The sequence below is a fragment of the Myiozetetes cayanensis genome, unplaced genomic scaffold (assembly GCF_022539395.1).
Source record: "Myiozetetes cayanensis isolate MyiCay16 unplaced genomic scaffold, myiCay2020 scf1, whole genome shotgun sequence".
Taxonomy (NCBI): domain Eukaryota; kingdom Metazoa; phylum Chordata; class Aves; order Passeriformes; family Tyrannidae; genus Myiozetetes; species Myiozetetes cayanensis.
Window position 1 is genome coordinate 103,135,703 of NW_026086604.1, and position 20,803 is coordinate 103,156,505.

A 20,803-nucleotide genomic window follows, 5' to 3' on the forward strand; every position below is an offset into this window, starting at 1 on the left:
GCCCACCTCTCCATCCTCCCAGTGGAAGAGGGAGGAGAATCAGAGAAAAAGGTAAAATCTGTGGGTTGAGATAAGAACAGTTTAATAACTGAAATTAAGTAAAATATAGTAACAATAATAATAATAATTTTAATGAAAAGTGAGATAACAAAGAGAGGGTGGAATAAAACCCAAGAAAAAGAAGTGATGCACAACTCAGTCGCTCACCCACCATGACCAGTGCCCAGCCCAGACCCCAGCAGCAATTGACCCCTCCTGTCCAACTCCTCCCAGTTTATATACTGAGCAGATGTTTTAAGCTATGGAATATTCCTTTGGTCAGTTCAGGTCAGTTGTCCTAGCCATGCTCCCTCTCAGTCTCTTGTGCACCTGCTCTCTGGCAAACCACAGGAAACTAAGAAGTCCTTGACTTTGGGTAAGCACTGCTCAGCAACAACCAAAATGTCACTGCATTATCAGCACTATTCTCATCCTAAATTCAAATATGCAGCACTGTACCAGCTACTAAGAAGAAAATTAACTCTATCCCAGCCAAAACCAGGACACTACAGTATGCTGGACACACTAAAACCGCAAAAGTAAAACCGCATCATCATGAACTGATACTCTGGACCCATTTCTCAAATCCCACTCACACAGTCACTCACATACAGCTGTCAGAAAGCATTCAAAAAATAAGACAAGACAAAGTGATTTAAAAAATCTTACAGGTTTTATAAAAACATTACATTACAAAATGCCTTTTATCAATTAAACCTTAGAAAGCACTTAAAATGTGTAATAGTCTTTTAAACTAAGATTATGTATTTTTCAATAGGCACAGGTAAAAGTTTATATCAAAACTTTATCAAATAAAAGACAATCCCTAACTTTCATACCTATCTAATCAGAAATAGGTACACAGTCAGAAATATAAATGTGTTTAGAGATTACTGTTCTTGTCTATAAAAATAGAGATACTGTAAGTATCTCACCTGAAGACTCAGAAAGTTCTAAACATAGCAAAACTCTTAAAATCAGAGGAACTATCCTTCTATTTTTCTGAGTATTCCAGCTCAGAAGAATGATGATGAAAATTAGTAAGAAAGAAGAAAAAGAAGACTGAGCAGAAAAATACCCCTGAGATAAGTCAGAAACATAATTTTTTTTTTCTACTTGCTTGGTTCTTTGGCTTTTGTTACTTTTAAGCTACCACATGGATTTGAAAGGAAATTGGTCCTTAGGTTTGAACAATTACATTATCACAACATAGGTAATTATTCTGACATAATACAAGCAATAAGCAACAAGTAATTAAAAAAATCCAAAACACACATAGAATAAGTTCCTCTTTTTCTTCAGACTCTTTCCATTTCTGATCCCATATCTCTATTCTTTTTAACATTTTTCACTCTAAAATTAGATTGTTAAAAGGACAGAATAGCCATCCGGAATAATTTTTCCAATTATAATTTTCCACCTCTTCCTTTTTTTCTTGAGAGTTTTTTATGGACAAGTTCTTCAAAAGCCATGCTTTCATCTTCCACTTCATTTTCCAAGTCTTTATCATGCACAAAGCCTACATTAAAAACAACAAATTAATGTGGAATGGAAAACACAAACATCTTTTCCTCTTAAACAGATGACAGGCTATGTCATTGCTATTTGGTATATATATTTGGTCAGCAATATACTTCATATGTGTAGAATCATGTTTAAGAAATATTCAGCTCAATATGACAATGTGGTTAAGAGCTCTGCAAGGAAGTAGGGACTATTAAGTCGCTTGCTGAACTGGTAATTAATTTTCACCATGAAAATCTGTTTCTATTGTTCCTGCCTTTGACTTTTTTAACAAGTCTGTCTCACCTCTCTCAAGGTTCAGTTTCAGCAGACAACACATTTGCTTACTGATTTCAAAAATAGACTATAATGTTGCTTTTGAGATTATGAGAGAGTTCCCAAGTAGTTTTATTACCTTTATCTTTTGTGGAATAGGACGATGTAACGCCAGGTTTTATCACAACCAAATTTTCTAAAATAAAGCTACTTTAATGCTTTACATATGGTGTTATTTGTAAGTCTGAGCACTTCACTGCTGCCTATTTATGCAATTGTTGCAATCCTACCACCTAAATATGTGTTTAAACCTGAACATTTAGGCAGGCAAAGTGAAGTCTTAAACCTGCCCTCAGAGGTTTGTGATGCAACAGACTGCATCAAAATACTACATGTTACTTTTGGTATGAAACCAAGAGAAATGGAAGTAAAAGCAAAAGAAAACCAACTGCATATAATATTTTTTCCACAGAACTCTTCAAAGCAAGCTAAGGATTAGTTTTGTTAGGAAGCTGGATGGGAAACTGAAGTGATGCTGAGATACCATTACCGAACAGTGTCCTCACAGGGCACAGGAAAGCCATGCAGTTTGAAAACATACCTTCCTCTTTTATCCTATGCGAGTCCATTTTCTTCAGCCACTTACGAGCGTCATCAACGGTGACAACCAATTTGTTGGCATGTGTGGTTATTATCTCTTCAGCTGAAATGGAACACAATTAACATTCCATAAGAGCTCTACAGCAGCTAAAAGCCAAGCACAAAACTCAAGAAAACGTCATGGACTTTATCCATATCTAAAAGCTTTCCATTAGGAGTAAAGATAAAGCCTACACATGAAGATCACAACCTAAGACTTTGTTACAAATTTAACGTACTTCACTGATCAGAGCTGCTCAACATACCAAATACTACAGTATTTTCATTACTGTCAGACATCACAGGCAAAATGACAACTTGACAGGATTGGTGGATTTCTACGACTGAAGTCAGTAAAAATGTTATGATTTAAGTTGTCACTTTCCCAAAGCAAGTACACTAAACAAGTTTGCTCTTAGGCTACTCATTCAGTACTTATTTACTCATTTTGCTTGCAAAAATCAGCAAAGAACAATGCTTTAAGCATATGGGGGAATCTAATATCAAAAAATATGTCTCAAGTACCATAATTTAATGAACTTTATAATATCAGGGCTGCCTTTGAGTACCTGACACCCCACAGATTTGTAGTTAAGTATCCCCTTTGCTCAGCCCTTGCAAAATTACGAGTTCCAGAGCAGACTACTCAGAGATATCCTTAATCAAAGACTCCAAGTACTCCTAACACTCCTCTACTCCTGCATATCCAAATTACTATGGCTGGCAGAAGTAGAAAACAGTAGAAATAACAGAAAAATTTATAAAGATGACCTTGTCTAATACAACAGGTTACTGTAAAAGTGTGTAAGTTTAGAGAACACAGCATATATGATCACACAGTTAAAATTCACTTGCTTATCTATAAAAATTCACTACTATTTACTTTACCTGTATTATCTGATTCATTAAGTTGTGTTTGGAAGAGGTTAGAATATAATTTTCAATACTTCCAGCTGTCTCAGTTCTTTTCCTCAGCTACCTGAAATACCTATAAACGTCTTTCTCTTGACCACACTAAGATTTTCAAATGGAGCTTCGTCAGGTCGAAAGGTTTGGCCAAAAATGACATATTACATTGTTTAAAGAAAACTTGAAAGGTCCTACCTTTAGCCCAGGCTTTTCTCTCATAGATTTCTTCTACTGCATCTGAAATTTTCTTAATATTCTCTTTGATTTTTCTCTGGCGTAAGTTGGAACCTTCTTTATATGCTGAACGGTCTTGGGTGTAAGACTTTTCTGTAATGGCCTCCACTACTTCCAGTCCATCACGTATTATTGGATCTATCTTTCTTCTGAAAAACTCAGCGTAGGATCTGTAGGCAGCATTATTATTTGTGTGTTCATCTGTGTTTCTGTGCTCTATGTAGGCCTCACTGGCCACAGAAATTGCATTTCCTCCTGCGTGCAGCTTTTCTTCCCCACTGTTCTCTGTTGGTGTCAGAGGTTCAGAAGTATCTGCTTCCATGTTCTCTGACTGGCTGAAATAGTTCTCAGAGCTCTGGATAAATCTGACTCCACAGAGGTCACACTGGGTTTGGTCAATATCTGCTTTTTTGAATATTTCTGATAAAAATTCATCATCTTTCATTGCAACAGGAAGAGCTCTGGAGCAGGCCTTCCTTTTCCACTTCACGTATAGGGAAACAAAATTGAACACACGATACAGCTGGCGTTGAGCAGATGCTTTCTGCTCTTGCTTCTTCTGCTTGCTGAGCGCAATGACTTCCAGGGGATCCTTTTGGTCCTCTAAGCAATGAACTCTTTCAAGTTCATCTTCTAGCTCATCAGCATATTCTGTTTTATCCAAAGAGGTCGTAAACCTGTCAAGGTTTATGTGCTCGTACAGGATGCCCCGGATGGTTGGATGCCCCTGACTGTACGCAGTGTCCCACTTCCAGCGGCAGTCAACCAAGTACTCTGCATCTCGCTCTATCAGCAGCTCTTGCAGGCCTGCAGCTATTTCTCGTACGTGTGTAGCATCACTCACTTTTTCAACAACCCTCAGCAATCTTTCAGGAACTTTAGAGGGAGTGTCCTTTCTCATTGATTTCAGCATCGCCTTGATTTCAGGAAAATGGTGGCATAAGAGGGATCTGTGTTTAGAACTCTGCACCTGGTCAGCATTCAGTAACATCACTAAGCACAGCACTACAGTCCGCTCAGCCTCCCCTGAAGTTATGCAGTCAGGATCCCTGAATGCATCCAGAAGGACATCAAACCTTCCATGAACGCCACACAAAACTTCTGCTAGATAACAGAGATGAAATCTGAAATTCTGTACAGCTACATATGCTTCCTTTGGTCTATACTCCTGTATAATAGAAAATGTGTCTTTCAGTTCTTTGTTATGGTCCTTGCTTCTGAACAAAAACTCCCAGTAATAAAGGAGAGCAATGTAACTCTTTGGAAGGCAGAGAGTGAGAGTAATGTTCTTGGAGAGACGCATCAAGACAGCACAACAAAGAATATACTGGAATTCCAACAACATCACCGTATTTCCTATGCTTGGAATCAGGTATCTTGTGCACTTCTTGATCAGGACATTCATAAAACGGAAAAAAAATCTTTTACAGTTTTCCGGGTTCTTATGAACATAGAATTGCTCAAGTGAGTTTTCAAGAAGTCGAATAAAGCACAAGTGTGTTCTTCCTGCATTTTCGGCATTTTTGTCAGGTAGCAACATACCATGTCTGCCCTCTATTCCTTTGGTCTTTCCTCCTTGGTCTTTAGTCTTTGGGCAACTTCTTGTCTTTGCCAAAGCAATGTTTAGCTCTTTGTTATAATCATCCTCTTCCTTAAAAAGAAGTTTCTCAAATTCTTCAGGATATCCTGAAGATAAGATAAAAACTTTCATGGCACTTAGCCATAAGTCAGTTGATTCTCTTCTGGCTGCAGTGCCTTCATTATTAAACTTAAATGTGATGTACTCCTTCAACATTGCTCTGCAGGGTTTGGAAATAACGCTACTGAATTGCAGTATTTCTTTACAGGCCTTTGGGTTCTCAGACAGTATTCTCAAATGAAAATGATCAGGAAAAAACATTTCTAGAAGGGCTTTACATGATGCATATTTGTCAAAAGTAAAAATGTCATCAAAGGTTTTGCACTGATTCAGTAGCTCTTTAGGGAAAGTGCATGTGGCTTCCAAGAACAGTCCCCTTATTGCCACCAGATGCATTTTACACTGAAATATTGTCTTTGCTTCGTGGCGCAACAAGGGCTTATGGTAATCCTCACAGGTTCTATCTCCACAGTTCAAGCCGGCAATGAACTTCTTACAAATATCAGGGTAATTCTTGTTCAGTAACTCACGGGTGATAGAGCAAAACCTGCTTAACAAGTGCTGCTTCAAAGCTGATTTTACCTCCTCTGTGCTTACTGAGAAATCACCTTTTATCTTCCTCTCTTTTAGATTTGGCTTGTCTGACAAAAACTTGAGAATGGGTTCAGCTTCATTTTGAGACACCTGGCAACTGTCACCTGTTGGGACAATCCCAAAATAGGCAAAGCATAACTTCACCATATCTTTCTCTGCGTTGGTGGCTGCTCTCTTCAAACCCCTAACCAGACTCAGAAGAGCCACTAAGCCATGGGTTGCCATGAAGAGGATGTTCTGGTCAGGAGTGCTGAAGCGAGATAATGCAAAGAGAGCTTCAACAGCACCAGCAGAATGATTCAGAGATAGGAACTGGTAGAACGCATTGCTCAGCTTTATGAAGTCTCCCTTCAGAGCTCCCTGCAGAAACATAGCCTCAGCAATGCCAGACTTTTGCCCAGTTTGTTCACAAAGTTCGAGGGCTTCTTTTAGGATCACCTCCACGTCTACCAGGTCTGATTCTGAACAGTGAGTCACACTGGCACGTGCTGCAGCGAGCAAACACGATGCACGAAACTCTTTTATAGCTGTGAGGTTGGCTGCTTCCAGAGCAAATCCATGTTGTTTCATTAACTTTGCAGCTTCCTCCTCTCGACCTTTCCTTTGCAACAAGTCTGCTGTTTGGTGCAAGCATCCACGAGACTTCAAAAACTCAAGCTGATCCTCTATGTCAAGTTTTGAGAGGACTTGCATCATTTCCTCAGTCCTGTTCATACTCAGGTACTTTGCGGCTGCTTCCAAATACAACTGATTTGCTGTACACGAGAGTTTGGAAACCGTTTGTCCTTTTGTATTCAACATCTCTTCATATCTGAAATAATAGACACATCCATTTACTAGCACAGATGACTAATCTAGACAAAAAAACCACTACTGCATTTAAAAAAAAAACCCTTAAAACATTATGCAAATAGCTGCCCCTAGAAGCCCTTCCTTCAAAAAGGCCAATTATTTCATGCGATATGTCTGTCAGGCGATAAACAATCACATCATCTTTAAAAAAAAAAATCTACAGAAAGAAATTAATTACAACGTAATGTCGTCTGAAGCAAGATCATCAAAACTTGTGGTACAAGCAAGATGCATCAGTGAAGCATTCTCCACAGGTCAATATAGATAATACTCTGTAAAATTTGCATGAAGTGGTCAATTAGGAGAACTCTTTCAAGTCTGTCATATGAATCTGCATATACTTTGTGTGGGAACCAGTAAAGCCGGCAGCACCTGCATTCTGTTAATTAGGATCAAAAAGGAGTGTTTTGGCCTTCGCTGGTGTTTTTGATAAAGAGAGTGCTGTGTTCTCAAAGCAAAAACCACTTTGAATGGTCTGCATGATAGCATGTGTTTTTCTCTCGTGGCTGAACACAGCCACCACATGATGCAAGGTGAATGTGTGGGATCAAGGCACTGGTTTAGGACGACCCTGGGAATTCCAAAAGACAAATACCAGGTGCCATTTACAAAGGAACCCTAATAAAAGGGGAATGCCAGACAAATCCCGAAATCGAACTCTGTGTGGTGGCAGCCTCTTTCTTTCAGCACCCATAATTGCCCTATCTTTGTTGCTTAGTGAGTGCCCGAGAAAAGTACCCAATTTCATCTTTCATAACATGCACTTTAAAATATTCAGTTATTAATTATTACTGGCTGATGTAAAATTATTAAGGTACCCCCTAAGCCAGTTTTGCAGAAGTGTTCTCTCCTGTATGCTGAGAACGAGTCAATTTTTGCTGTTGTGTGAGTAAATCATTATTAGCCTTTCATTATCATCTTTCTCATGATAAATGCAGGAGTGCAGATTTTTTGTACCTATATTTATAAATTTTCATGAATGATTTGGGAAGGCGGAGTTAAAAATTCCTTAGTCGGGAAGGAGACAATACTTTAACTTTTTGATTGAACAATCCCTACATATTTAACAAGCTTTAATAATTCAAGAAAAGAGTTACCATTACTAAAGGTACATCACAAAGGATTTCAGTGAAGGTGTGTAATTGCAGGCCTTGGCAGAATTTTAATTGGTTTATATATTCTTTAAAAATCATCAATTGATTTAAGTGTAATGAAAAGTGTGGCTAATAAATGAATCATTTATGCAAGAATATGCTAATGAAGTCATTATTTCAGTCTTAAGAGAGAAGTATTTAATACTTCTATAGAATTATTTTGTCATATTTACCTTAAGAACATAGTTCAGAGGACTGGCTGAAGGAGAACTTGCATGACTAATACAACAGACTGGAAAAAATTTCCAGGAAAGTTAAGCTACTCACTGCACCAGCTGTGAATGCAGTAGAATCCTTTCACCATATTATCATTACCCAAGTAAGAATTCTGACAATGTTAATTTAACTTCACATAAAACAAAGTCACCAGCCAAAAACCCTTGTAAAAATTTTTCGGCATGCTAGCCGTATTGTGTTGAATTTGGAAATGGAAAAGAGAACTATTCCAACACCATCTTGGAAGACATACCTTTCAACTGCCTTTGCTGCTTCTTCATAGAGCTCTTCCTGACAATACATTTTAATGGCCAGATCAAATTCCTCAATTTGTTCATAACATCCAGATGCCTCTTTGTAGCACTGGCTTTTCTGATAGTAAACTGCAGCATCCTTCATCTGCAACGCAGAAGTCAGAAATGAAACCGAAGTGCTCTAAACAGTCAAAGCCACATGAGTAAAACAAATCTAGTAATCCTATCATGTGTCTCATAAAGAAGTACACTTAAATAAAATGCAATTAAAGTATCTTAATGTAATCATTTAAATATTAAAGTATCAACATTAAAACTGAACAGATTTAAAAAAAAAAAAACTTTATGTCTTAAAAACTAGAATGTAAAAATAAAGGTATTATCCAGGATTTTCAAACTAGTTTTTACACACTCAGCTCTGCCCATTGTTAAAAAACACCATACACTTCTGTTGACTTATAAATTTCTCAGGAATAAACAGTTATGGATTCGGAATGAGAACCCTAACTTTGTATCTTAAATTTCAAATATTTGGGAACAACTATTTTACATTCTTTCAGTGGAAATATACTGCAAATAAAAGAATAATACATACTGTTAGCACACTACTTCAACCCTTGCAAGTTTAAAGGTTCCATTCAGATGGCTGTAATCAGTGAAGTGTCAGTATCATCAGAGTACTGAATGAAGTAACAGCTTAAGTTTCATGAAATTAGTCATTAACTTTTGACTGCAAATGACTGATGATGACATTTGAGGAAAGCCAAAGAAATAAACCTGGCCTGTGTAATTGCATTATTCTCTTCTCCATTCCTCTTCTGCCTATTCTCTGACAAATGCTTCCTTTTGAACAGCACAGCTTAAAGAGCTCATTTAGTTCAGCTACTACCACACCACAGAAAAATACTATTACTTTATGAGTAACATGAGAGGGGAAAAAATGCTGCAGGAAAAGGGAAGTGATAAGATGAGGACAGCATAAAGGATTTAATAATACCTTTCCTAACTTTTTACACAGTTCTGCACAGAGCCGGAACTCCTTTGATTGGTACAGACATTTTAGCGATAGTTTCGGTTCTCCGCATTCCAAGTAAGTTTTAGCCAATGTCATATATTCCATCTTTTTTTCCCTGTAGAAAGTAAGAGAAAGTTACTGCTTACATCCAAATTAAGTTTAGGATCATGTGATCTGTCACTGAATCTAACCAGCACTGACATCATGTGTTCTTCTTCATACACAACCTGATGAGCTATTACTTTACAATCAGTTATACTTTGGGCTGACCCTGCTCTGTCCAGAACTCTGTTCCAGAATCTGGCTTCTGTGGCAGTAAAAATATTTTCTGTGGGTTTTTTTAAACTAAATTACAGTATTGTGGTTTTGCAACGCTCTTCTAGCTTAACTTGTTCCTTTCTTTCTGCTGTTTTAACCCCAATGTCATTAAAAACAACAATCAAATGTGTTATCAGCTGTTGTTTTGTATAACTAAACAATCCCAGCCTTTCTGGTATCACTGCATGCAAGTGCTCTAGATTGAATTCCTGATTGTCAAGCCTGAAGAATCAGAATTGTACAGAGCATTTCATATTATAGAGCACACAAGAATCTTACTTAAGCTTTTTACACCAGCATTAATACCTCTACTAAAAAAAAAATGCCATTTTAACAGCTTCATTATTACATATGTTCTGTCAACACATTCCAATAAACCCAATTCCTTCTCCTCAAATTTTATTCAGTTGACACGCACCCCAGCATACAGTGAAGTGAAAAAAAGTTTTGTCAGTCCCATCAACAATTTCTCTATGATCACTAAATTTCATGAGCATACTTATGCTTCTAACCAGGGCCATTAATATAAAGTACATAATTACAAAAGATAAAACCTTGTTTAACTCCAGTAATAACATTTCTCTAGACCTTCCCTCTTCTCCCTTCTATGCTATCTTCCTCTGATCTAATCATTCCTTGCCCACTTCTGCTATCACTGCTAGTTTCTGGCCTGCCCAGCATAAACAGGAATTTATTCACTTAGATCTAGAGCTCTCTCCATTAAGTTTTTTCTTGTCTTATTTGAGATGATCTCTAAACAGTTTCCCAGCCTCTTCAGGAAACTGCAAACTCTTCCCCCCTGTCAAACCCTTGAGCTATTTTACTCATCTGACAGCACGAACTAAATGATTAATTTCAAAATCTGTTCTTTAAAACTGTCCTTTGGTTCAGATTTAGTTCTACTTGTTTTGTTTAAATTGACTCTAATTTTACCCCAAAGCTCACTTTTTCCTAGCAGCTTTTCTTCCCCAACGTACAACAACATTCCTTCCTCTTCGTTAAATGAATATGCAGTGGGATTAACTGAAATTGAGCACTGCTGATGGAATATGTTCTTCTATCTATATCGAAGAAAATAAAGCCTCTTGAGGTAATGTAAATCCTGTTGCTTTTCTTTCACATGAGCAGCAAGTCCTTTCAAGGGCCACATTTCATTTGGACAGCCTATGGTGTACAACTTTTCCACTACTCCCTGAAGGGAACACTGCCCCACATCCCGTTGTGCTAGTCTTTCCCATTTCTTAAATCTCTTTTGACACCCACGAACATGTGACGACACCTCACCTGCATTGTTCTCTGATGTTTCCAGTCCGGTCCTACAACTGGGGTGTGAATCTCCCCCTCCAGACTCTAGGGAGGTCTGGCACCACAAAATGACACTCGCTCATCTGCACTGACACTTACCTAGGGCTGCTTTTCTTTGCATGCACTTTGAGAACAGCATCATGTGCCAGGGCCAGTTTTGACTTCTCAGCTGCTCCACCCTTTTGGTAACATTTGGCTGCCACCTGGGGTGAAATCATACACAGCATTCACAGATGTGCATCCAGTCCATGGCTTATCACATAAAAGCAATACTTATTTTTAGTCACTGTAATGGAAAGCAGAAAGAATGGCAGGGTGCCTGGAAGGAGGAAAAGGTAAAACATTGCAGTATATTTTTAGGACAAAAAGAAAAGCTTTGAAGTCAGTCCACATGTGACTATCAAAATTAGAGTATTAATTACAATGTTTTACATGGAAGTAGTGAAAGCAGAATTCCTGGTAGGCTGATAGAACAAATAGCATATGCAACTTGAATGATAGCTTAAGCCATTAATTGGTAAGTCACCAGACATCTACCTCATATTAATAAAGGTGAAGAAAATCAATGAGTGCAAAGTGAAATCAAAAAGCACGACATATTTTTCCATGCTTTGATCATACCAGGCCCTTTCTGTGATAAACTAAACAGAGGTACCAGGAATTACCATGCTCCTACCAAAGTCTGCTTCATTATCACCCTGCTTATTCTGCAACACCATGATTTCTTTATTCTATCCACTAATGTAATATTTGCGTCTGTTTGGAATTTGCACATTGCAAGCCACTCTTAGAAATGCCAAATTCAAATAATTTTTTCTTAAGGTAGCAATGATAAGCAAAGATGAGGGTTATAAAGAAGGCAGAATAGCAGATAACATAGTTAATATGTATCAGATTCCAAGATGAATTTTTTTTTTTAGCTGTGTTGGTTTTTTTATCTAAATTCCTTTCTGTCCACTTAAGGAATTGCCTTTTACTTCCAAAGGGAGATAAAGACTGTCTGTACAGTGGCAGCTGATTGCTTTGATTTTTTGCCTTATTATAAGTATCTATTTTCCTTTCAAAAAATTCTATGCTGCTACCAGCAAAACACAGAAGCTTTCCTTTTGCCACTATCAAGGAAAGTATCCAAAATTTTATTTCACAGAATCACAGAATATCTCAAGTTGAAAGGGACTCAGAAGGATCACAGAGTCCAACTTACTGCTCTTCACAGGACTATGTAAAACAAAACCACATGACACTCTACCCTCGATGGAATTTACAGATCAGAATATACAGAATCATAGACTATGCTGAGTTGGTAGGGACCCATGAGGATCACTGAGTCCAACTCCTGGCCCTGCACAGGACACCCCAAGAATCACACCATGAGCCTGAGAGCATTGTCGAAATGCTTCTTGAACTCAGACAAGCTTGGTGTTGTGACCACTTCCCTGGGTAGCCTGTTCCAGTGCTCAAGTGATAAGTGAAAAACCTTTTCCTGATATCCAGCCTAAGCCTCCCTTGACTCAGCTTCATGCCATTTCCTCGAGTCCTGTCACTGTTCACAAGAATGAAGAAATTAGTACCTGTCCCTTTGCCTCCCCTTGTAAGGATGTTGAGGACCTGAGTGAGGTCTCCCCTCAATCTCATCTTCTCCAGCCTGAACAGAACAAGTGACCTCAACCACTCCTCTTAAGGCTTCCCCTCCAGACCCTTCACCATCTTCATTGCCCTCCTTTGGGTGCTCTCTAATAGCTTAGTGGCTTTTTTATATTGTGGCACCCGAAATTGCACACAAATTCAAGGTGAGGCCACCCCAGTGCAGAGTAGAGCAGGACAATCCCTCCCTCAACCAGTGGGTGATGCTTTGCCTGATGCCCCCCAACCCCCAGGCTGGCCCTCCTGGCTGCCAGGGCACAGCTGACTCAACTTGTCATTGACCAGGACCCCCAGGTCCTTTTCTGAAGCTCGGCTCCACAGCCTTTAATTCCCCAGTCTACACACAAAACCAGGGCTGCCCCACTCCAGGTGCAGAATTGGGCACTTCCCCTTCTTAAACTTCATACAGCTGGTGACTGCCCAGCCCTCTAACTTACTGAGGTCTCTCTGCCAGGCCTCTCCATCAAGGGAGTCAACAGCTCCTCTCAATTTAGTATCCTCCTAGTTTAGTATCACTGGCAAACTTACTTAATGTACATTTAATTCCTGTGTCCAAATTATTTATAAAACGATTAAAGAACACCAGCCCTTGGGGAATCCAACTAGTGACTGGCCACCAGCTTGATATAACCCCATTTCCTATAAGTCTTTGAGCCTGACTTGTCAGTCAATTTCCCACCTAATGAATTATGGACTTGCCTTGCTGTAAGCTGGACATTTCAAGCAGAAGGATACTGTGAGAGACAGTACTAAAATCTTTGCTGAAACCAAAATATACCACATCTACTGGCTTCTCTTGGTCAACTAGATGGGTGACCTTATCATAAAAGGTACTGGACAGCTTGAACTCTAATCAAGCTTTGGCCACACAAATTTTCTCCCTACAGTAACAGCATCTCTGTTGTCCTCCCACGTCACCTCTCCTTGCTTCCGATGTCCATACACTTTCCCTTTCTGCCTAAGCTCTAGAAGAAGATTCCTGTGAAGCCAAGCCAGATTCTGACCCTTTGCTTGACTTCTGATGCTCTGGAATCGCTTGCTCCTGCACTCTTAAGAGGTGGCTCTTAAGAAGTGCCTAGCATTCACAGACCAAAAGATTTTCAAAAGCAAACTCCCAGGAAACCTTTCTAATTAGATCCTTCAGCAGCCCAAAGAGCGCTATCCCCATATCCACGGTCAAATGTTTGCTGGCAGGTTTTCTTCTATAGCCAAAAATTTGAAACTCAGTTACTTTGTGGCCACTGCGACCAAGACAGACACAAATCACCACATTACTTACAAGACCCTCTCTCCTTACAGCAAATGTAGGAGGGCACCTTTCCCAGCTGGCTCCCTTAGTACCTGTACCCAATGGTTATCTTCTTCAACATGCTCCAGAAATTTCCTGGACCTGTTGGTGTCCACTGTATGATACTCCCAGTTGACATCTGGGAAGTTAAAATCACCCCTAAGGACAAGGGCAGTTGATCTATAGATATCCCTTATTTCCTTGTAAAATAATTAATTGGTGGTGTTGTCCTGGCTGTGTTTTGCTTCCACCCAATTAACTGTCATCCTGTATCTGGACTTGTATTAACTATCAACTTAGGAAAAAAACCCTGTAAAATCTCCATGTTCTGTAAAAAGGAAGGGAATTAAACCATCATTTTACTGCCCAAATCAGTGTACTTCCAAGAAATCCTTTCCTTCTCCTACACTATGTGCAATGATAATATCAAAAATATGGTTTAGATTCACAGATTTCAATCAATTCCAGTTGTTGCTAATAACTGTTTTATTCCAACTGTCTTTCATTTGTGCATATTAAAATGTCCTTCCCTCACAGGACTGCAAACTTTTGAGTAGTGAATTTAAGATTACAAACAATAGGCTTGACCTCCCTGCTAACTTCTTGTAAGACATTGACAAGTAGTCTGTAGATGCCTACACAATTACACAGCACAAACCAAGACAGACTGCTACACAGCAACTGAAGGTTTACAGATGATATTATAGATACAAAGAAAAAAAAAAAAAGAGGCTTCAGAATAAACAAGTAATCCTCATTTCAGATAAACGTATGTTCCTACCTCCCAGAACTGATGTTTAGCATAGTAGTCTCCCTGTGCAATCCATTCTTCTGGAGTTGAAGTTTTAGCAAACATGCTGTCATCTAAGTCTAGAAGGGCAAAGAGTAATTATCTTATGCTAAAATGGATAAACTACAGAAGCCATTTATCAGGTACCAAAACTAAGCATTAACATCTCATAAAGCTCTATCATTTGTGCTCACACCAGTAATAGTAATTATGAGTTAAATGTGTTTTATGTCTCTCAATCAGCACAGAAAATCAACAAGTTGGGTTTGGTTTTGAAAGACCATTAAAAATTATGCTAGTTTTTTGGACAAATGAGTAAATCCACTCTCTTTAGAGAAAACAAAATATTTTAATTGATAAGTCTCTTTTAGCTGGAATGGTTTTTCTGTAACAGCCTTTGTTACTGTGCAGGTGTGACAGATGCACTTCTCCTGGTCAAACTACCTGAACTGTGGTCCAAGCTCAGCAAGCAGGCCTAATTGAAGTTAATCCTGTTGTGTGAGGCTATCAGTGAGAACACAGCATCAAAATAAAAAACACAGTTTACCTGGAGACTGGGCTGGTAAGTGGCTGAAACTGCATTAACACAGCAGAAAATGTGACTACAAATTAAACACTATAACAGCTCAAAGCTATAAATATCTGCAGCCATTTGGGTTCATTGAGTTCTCCCTCCATAGCAGCTGGCTGAGTGGCAGCAATCTTCCTTTTGAGTAGGAAAGCCTCTCAAGGTTACCCATCGAGGCTGAGAGATCCCTTACCCAACACCAGACACCAACAGGTTGGTAAATGACATTTTTGCACGTGTTTAACATTTAAGATACATATAGCAAGCTTATGTGATAACTGTTGTATCCCATGCTAACTTTAAACATAGTAAAAACCCTAGTACTGATCACCAATCCATCTGTATTTAATGAATATTTTATAGATACGAATTTACTAGTTAGAACTCAATAAACTAACTACAAGATCAGATCTGTCCAACTTTTCTCCTGTGACAGCAATGAAACTTATACTAATGAATTAGCAGTGAAATTATGCTTTAACATATGCAACTGACTTTAGAGACAAAAGAATTAAGACCCGCTGAAATAAGTGGAAATTTGCAAGGGCAGTTATTAGGAATTTAGCCTTCCTTATTACATGGCCTAAAAGCAAGAAAGGATGAGTAAGCTGTCCTGTTTGACAGTCTTTTAAGAAAGTTTTAGGACAACTTTACCTTCATTTTCATCTGTTTTGACAACCTCAACAAATTTTCTTTTGATGAAATACTTAAAAGCTGGAGCACGTTTATCACAGTCTTCATCAAAGATCCAAAGATTCACTCTGGCTCTTGTAATGGCAGTATACAATTGCTTGAGTTCTCCATTCAGCATCTGAACCAGAACAAAAAATAAAATAAAATAAAATAAATGAAATGCCAGATGAGCTAAATTGTTAGAATGAAACATACTTTCCAGTTACCAGAAAACAGGGAACTTATACAGAATGCGTAATAAATAAGAAAGCGTCTTTAAGTCTAAATATTAAATATGGCATTTTACAATTACATAAACCATTGTGCAGCTAACTTGCAAGCAACTACTGCTGTAAATCTAGCAGCTGCACCATACAATCCTGAAAATATCTGACTCACTAGATTCTAAGAAGTTTCCTTAATTTCAAAGTAGTGACACCAATTGGAAAACAGACTATAGGAACAGTCAATATTGACAAGCTGATTTGCTACTTGCTTTAATCACAATTGCTCTGTAAATATACCTAAAAGTCTATGACACAGGTTTTCTTCTCTTATCAAACTACATTTGCAAAAAACCTCTTATCTTTTAAAATCAGTATTATATTATACAAATACGAACAACTACCAAAACAGCACAGCAACCTCGATAAACATGAAACTACAGAATGAAAGTATTTAAGAAATTTCCCTGTTTCCAAGATTTAAGAATTTAACTTGTCCTTCCTATTCCCAGTGTTACGAAAAACTCACCTTGTACATTTCTACATTAAAAGGAGTTCTTTTCTGCACACCGGCAGCATCCTCTAATGGTATTTCATTTAGCAAGTTGTTTCCCATTTGCACATCCAAATCAGGACTATAAGAAGATATTATCTTCCACTCTTTGCTAGCCTAAAATATCAAGAGAATGAGGTTTACTTGTATGCAGTACCCACTACTGCCTACGTATGCAAAAGATAAGGTTGTATGTTGTGACCAATCTCTACAACTGAAGAAGGTTCAGAGGAGGTGAGTGGGGAAAAAAATTCTAATGGAAGAATGCAAAGAATAATCAACTTTCATCAAGAAAGCCCAACTTCAACTCAACACAACCTTTGTTTGAGATACTTATCTGTACCAGGTGATCATCAAGGCATATAAACAACTTCTCCTAAAATAGCTAGTAGAGAGTAACATCTTCCTGAGCTGCCAAGACAGAAGCAAAGACACACCTCAGCCCAACAGAGTGTGTGAAAACTGAGCAACAAACAAAACAAATCTGGAGGAGTTCAACTGGCTTAAGCTGGCTTCAAGCTATGGATTAATTCCCAGGGACTGAGGATAGCTAGCATCATGATGGTGAAGCTAATGGGAATACACATATATATATATATATGTATGTACGTATATAGGGACTGCTAAATGGAATCACGCTTTTATTATGATTCCAATGTATATTGCCATCATTACATTATGCTTGCCTTGGGATTTCAGGATACTGCTGTATCACTTATAAAGCCAAAATCATATGCAATATTCAATATATCAAATATGTGTAATTTGAAATTAAACATTAAAACCTCCTTGGGTGGACTATACATTTTCAGCTGAACACCCCTACAATGGATGGCCCACCTACAGAAGAGATCAGGTACCCTCCCCACAGATGAGGCTCAAGTTTTAGTCCTAGGGATGAGGATTTTCCTACAAAGCCCAATACCACAACAGGTAAAGTCACTGAGGGAGGGATGTGCTGATTTCTGGGAAGACAGACCCCTGCCAGCTTGGGGCAGGGTGAAAGGTAAATGGTGGTGGAATAACACCCACAAGTTTCCAACTGCCATGCTAAAATGTGCTAAGACATATTGGAGACATCTTGGTCTGCAGGTTAGAAAGGGCAACAACTAAGCCTCCTCGACTCTACAAGACTGACAAGCTCAGTGAGTTGCTGGACCAGCTGGCCCACAACTCACCAAGCTCCTCATCACTGTAGCACCAAGGAGACCATGTTCCACCTAGAGACAGAAGGATCCAGACAAACAGAGGCAAGTTGGTGCTGTCCTTTTTCTGGTGCACCAGTCAGTCAGTTCTCTGAACAGGGACCAGATCATTCACCTTGGCAGGAAAATGCAGTGGATTAACAAGAGGGAAATTTAGGACATCAGCGTCGGCATGCAAGTCATCAACGGTGCTTGGGTAAACCATGATCTGGTGAAGCCCATCAACAAAATAAAGGGGTTGGAGCCATGAAAGCAGACACACCCTTATTCCATGCAGGCATATATTCTCACCCTCAGGGTTGCCAAGCAAGATGGTTGGTCATTCATTCAAAGAACATATTAAGCTTACTGTGCAATACTAGTAATCACTAACGCTGGTCTCAGCCAGGGCGCAAATGGCACCTGTCAGCACATCCTCTAGGAAGAACGCTCAGAGACAAGCAAAAAAACCACGCATGCAGAAAATATAAAACATCCATGGTCAGAGAATATTGGACTCCAACACAGGGACACATGAGAAATATGCACAGACATGCTTAACTACAAGTTAAGTCTGTGGCAGAAGATCAGTGCTGTGCATTCTCATGCCACGTAACAAATGCCAGCTCCTGATCATACCATTCTGTGGGTTCCTAATCCGCTACAAAACTTAAAACTGTAACCTTAAAATCATAAAAAATAGTACCTTAAAACTGTAAGTATATTTTGTTTAAGTTATGCTCATTTTTCCCCTTTTTGGTATTTAACTGAAATCTAATTACATAGTGCCAGGTTTCTGGCACAAAATCAAAAATACTTGCAAAAAGACAGAAACAATGTTTTAACAATCTATGTACTTCAGACCTTTGAGCAACCCAATATATTTTAACTATCTTCCTATGAGGAAAAGAAGTGGAAAACTTTTCTTGCAAAATGTATTTTGATGATGATACATTTTGAAGTTAAGATTGCAATAAATCAGCTATCAAAACATTTCTAAGCCTGTCATAGACTGCAACATGACAACCCGCTAATGGTATCGGTTTGATCAACAGCTTGCTGGGTTTTGGGGATTTGGCTTTTTTAACTTCTAGGTTCTTCATTCAAAATCTGCTTCCTGAAACAAGACCGTTCTTAAATCTCATTTTCAAGACAAATAAAAAGAAACCCCAGTACATTACAAAATGCACACAGCCACATTGTTGTGTTTACAACAGTTCACAGATTGAACTTTTTTAAATTAGAAAACCTCAGGGTGAGCTGCTTTCCTGCCTGCTTGTTTGGTTGCTCAAATCAGCTCAATTACTCATGACTCACAGGAACACGGAAGAATTGTATGAAAACAGTTCTCCAGGCCTGACATGCATTATTAGTCTGAGCTAAAATGCCCTATACAACTCAACTCTGTTAAACTGATTCTGCTAAATTCTGATAAACGGCTCGTTGTTTTTCTGAGTACGACTTGCATCACCAAAACCAAATCAACTTTGAGAAATCTACTGTGACAGTCAGTATTGTACTGCCCCCAAACTTCAGTAAGTCAGAGTAAAGGTCATTTTTCTCAAGCTCCTCCCTACGAGAAGCATTTGCTGGCCTCTATGAAGAGCCACCAGTAAGCTGCCCTCAGTTTTCATCTGCTGAAAACCACATCTGAGACACTGTTTTGAGGGCTTGAGGCAGAGGGCACCTGCAACAAAGCTGTTCACTCTGAACGTTTAATTGCAGAGCAACTCAGTCATAGGCACTCTCCAGTGGTGTGCAGGCACGTTCAGTAAGGAATGCTGCTTACTTGGCTGGCTAGGGACAGGGCAGGAGGGTTCTGCAATGATCTGGCAACAACAGCGAGGATGCTGTAGGTGATACCCCACTGCAGCCTTGTGGACTGCTCCCCTGACAGGTCTGGAGTTACAAGAAATGCCAGAGAGACAGGCTTTGAGCTCCCCAGAGAACCACAAATGGGGCAAAAGAACACAAAACACAACATCTCTATGAAAGAAATTCTTTATCTGAGGCCATTCTACGGGCAATGATGTCCACTATAGGCTCTGAGACCTTTTCAAGTTTCCTGACAACTCCTGAGGTAGACCACAATGAGTTTGCTGGAGCTAAGCTGGGGAAGGCTACAGAGCATGTTCCTCCCCACCCCTCCAAACACACACACATACTATTTTATTCTAAACAACTAGGTTAGAATTTTATGGTGATACAAAGCCGAGGGGGGGGGAGTATAAAGTGCTTTTATGGGACTTGGAACTCCTGTAAAGAATATGGGAGAGTGATGGAGTGTCCCTTCACCAACTGCTCTGACCTGAAATGGGAGCAGCCAGGAGAGACAGAATGCAAGCTAGAGGAAGTAGTCTTGGTATGCAGCAGAAGTGTGTATGTGTGTGCATGTGTGCAATGTTGTGTGTACCCCATGGCTCTCCCTTAATTTTAACAGTCAGCCTGAAGAAAAATACAGGACTAAGGGAAAACGATCTCAATTCGTAAACCTCTGTGATGAAACCACTCATTTTCAGAGAAAAAGGAATCCTTCCCCAACTGAAATGCTAATTAGAAAACATGTAAAATTGACTTTAGAAAAAAGGCAGAAAAAGGAGTAAGAATTAAATACCTCTGAATCTGTGAAAAAGTTGTAAAGGAGTACGTCATCAAACTCCAAGCCCTTTGCTTCATAAATTGTCAGTACAAGTGCCAAACTAAGTTCCTCAGGTATCTTCTCCTTCGCAGTTTCATTTGCCACTAATACCACCTGCCATAAAATACAGGAAAAAAGAAACATATTAGGAAGCAAAAAATAAAAAAGGTAACAGTTTTACAGCGAAATCAGCCAAACATGTAACGATAATGCAAGAGCCTTCTCAAAACCAGACAACATGTAACACAGACATTTCAGCACACTCCACGAAAGAGGTCACAAAACTACCATTAGA

At 39.0% G+C, this 20,803-nt stretch overlaps 1 protein-coding gene across 2 annotated transcripts in view; it reads right to left on the reverse strand.

Moving 5' to 3' along the window:
• Window positions 1-733: 733 nt before the first annotated feature.
• Window positions 734-20,803, reverse strand: part of TRANK1 (tetratricopeptide repeat and ankyrin repeat containing 1) — a 51,339-nt gene continuing 31,269 nt past the window's right edge. For both annotated transcript variants that reach the window (XM_050312169.1, XM_050312180.1), the window contains exons 15-24: window positions 20,485-20,622; window positions 16,663-16,803; window positions 15,892-16,048; window positions 14,661-14,749; window positions 11,047-11,150; window positions 9,307-9,439; window positions 8,309-8,454; window positions 3,562-6,644; window positions 2,420-2,521; window positions 734-1,558 (exon numbers count right to left, since the gene is read on the reverse strand). In XM_050312169.1, the coding sequence (XP_050168126.1) occupies window positions 1,446-1,558; window positions 2,420-2,521; window positions 3,562-6,644; window positions 8,309-8,454; window positions 9,307-9,439; window positions 11,047-11,150; window positions 14,661-14,749; window positions 15,892-16,048; window positions 16,663-16,803; window positions 20,485-20,622 (4,206 nt within the window). In that variant the 3' untranslated portion in view covers window positions 734-1,445. The remainder of the gene's footprint in view (window positions 1,559-2,419; window positions 2,522-3,561; window positions 6,645-8,308; window positions 8,455-9,306; window positions 9,440-11,046; window positions 11,151-14,660; window positions 14,750-15,891; window positions 16,049-16,662; window positions 16,804-20,484; window positions 20,623-20,803) is intronic.